This window comes from Penaeus monodon, chromosome 28 (assembly GCF_015228065.2).
Source record: "Penaeus monodon isolate SGIC_2016 chromosome 28, NSTDA_Pmon_1, whole genome shotgun sequence".
NCBI classification, from domain to species: Eukaryota; Metazoa; Arthropoda; class Malacostraca; order Decapoda; family Penaeidae; genus Penaeus; species Penaeus monodon.
This window is the reverse complement of record NC_051413.1, coordinates 18,084,333-18,085,720: the sequence shown is the minus strand read 5'-3', so window position 1 is coordinate 18,085,720 and position 1,388 is coordinate 18,084,333. Positions and strand designations below refer to the sequence as shown.

Genomic DNA, 1,388 nt, shown 5'->3' with positions numbered 1-1,388 from the left:
GGCTACTTGCTCCTTATCACTGTTTATACCGGATAAGCTATCACAAATTATTCATTTTTGTACAAGTCCCGTGGCCCGGGTTTGGGTCACTGATCTTCGAACCCAGGAACTAAACCCAGTTTTTTTTGAAAGAAAAAAAACATTCTCAGCCTCTGACAAACAAATTCTTCCCAAGGTGAAAAGTACCAAAGTCCGACATGACCTCGAACTCCGCAAATTAAACCCATAAACGACATCGAGAACGATTGAAAACGAAGGTTATTCTGTGGATTAAAGCGTGATTACCGACACTTGGCAACTCAAGCACTGGGAGCCGCGCGCCGCCGTCGCTCTTGTTTCTCAGTTTGTTTACATCGTGAGGAGAGTAGGGATGCGGTCGAGTCTCCTCTTCTCCCTTTTCTTTATTCTCGTCGCCACGCTCTGTATCCATGGTAGGTTCTCTGACTTTTTATCAGGATTGACGCGTGAATTAATATTGCCTTTTATTGCAAGGGTATGTGTACATAGGTGAGGGGAATGTTTTTTATTTATTATATATATTTTTTTTCCATAAGCAATGGCGCCAGTCAAGGTCGTATACGGATCAGCTGCCCTCCTCCAATATTATTGGCGTTGTTTTTCATGTGAATTAGCATATTATTAAAGGATTTCCGTTATGTTTCGTTAGATCGCTACGTTTGTCATCCATTGAAGTCGATCTCAGCGCGTGTCACTGCCCTGATGAGTTATATTATGTAAGCGTTGCAATGGGAATCGGGGCCGGCATCTTAGAGGAAGGAATTTCGCGACGCTCCACACAGAAAAAAAAAATGTTAGGCCTATCCCTTTTCCACATGACTCCATTTTAAATGTCCTAATACCCTCTCGTTTATAACTATATTTTAGAAGCCAAAAATTTCAAAAAATTTTTTTTTTTTTATTCCCCCACCCAGGGAAAGGGGTGAGGGAAGGCTAATGCTTTAGGTATTTTTTTGGGGAAAGGGGGGTGGGCCCCGGGTGTTTTGGGAAATTTTAAAACCGGGGGTGGGCCTTCCCCGTCTCTGTTGCTTTTCTCCCTTTTACCGCCAGGAAATTTTGAGGAGAAGGGGGGGGGGAGGGGTGGGTTTTTTTCGTTTTACCTTTTTAAAATCCTTTTCCACTTTCCCCCATCTCTCCCTTCCCCCCTCTTTTTCCCCCCCTTTTTTTTTCTTCTCTCCTTTTTTTCCCTTCCTTTCCCCCCTTTTCCCCCCCCCTTTTTTCCCCCCTTTTTTTCCCCCCCCCCCCCCCCCCTCCCTTTTCCCCCCTTTTTCCCCCCCTTTTTCCTCCCCCCCCCCCTCCCCCCCAAACCCCCCCCCCCCTTCTTCCCCTCCCCCTTCCCCTCCTTACTCCTTCCTCCCCCCCCCCTTTTT

General features: G+C 46.3%; 1 protein-coding gene across 2 annotated transcripts in view; it reads left to right on the top strand.

The window, feature by feature from the left end:
• Positions 1–329: 329 nt before the first annotated feature.
• The window catches only part of LOC119591396 (retinoid-inducible serine carboxypeptidase-like), a 63,805-nt gene continuing 62,746 nt past the window's right edge, over positions 330–1,388 (top strand). Inside the window, exon 1 of one of the 2 annotated variants that reach the window (XM_037940139.1) lies at positions 330–431. In XM_037940139.1, coding sequence (XP_037796067.1) covers positions 371–431 — 61 coding nt within the window. In that variant the 5' untranslated portion in view covers positions 330–370. The remainder of the gene's footprint in view (positions 432–1,388) is intronic. The other variant, XM_037940138.1, reaches the window with a different exon arrangement.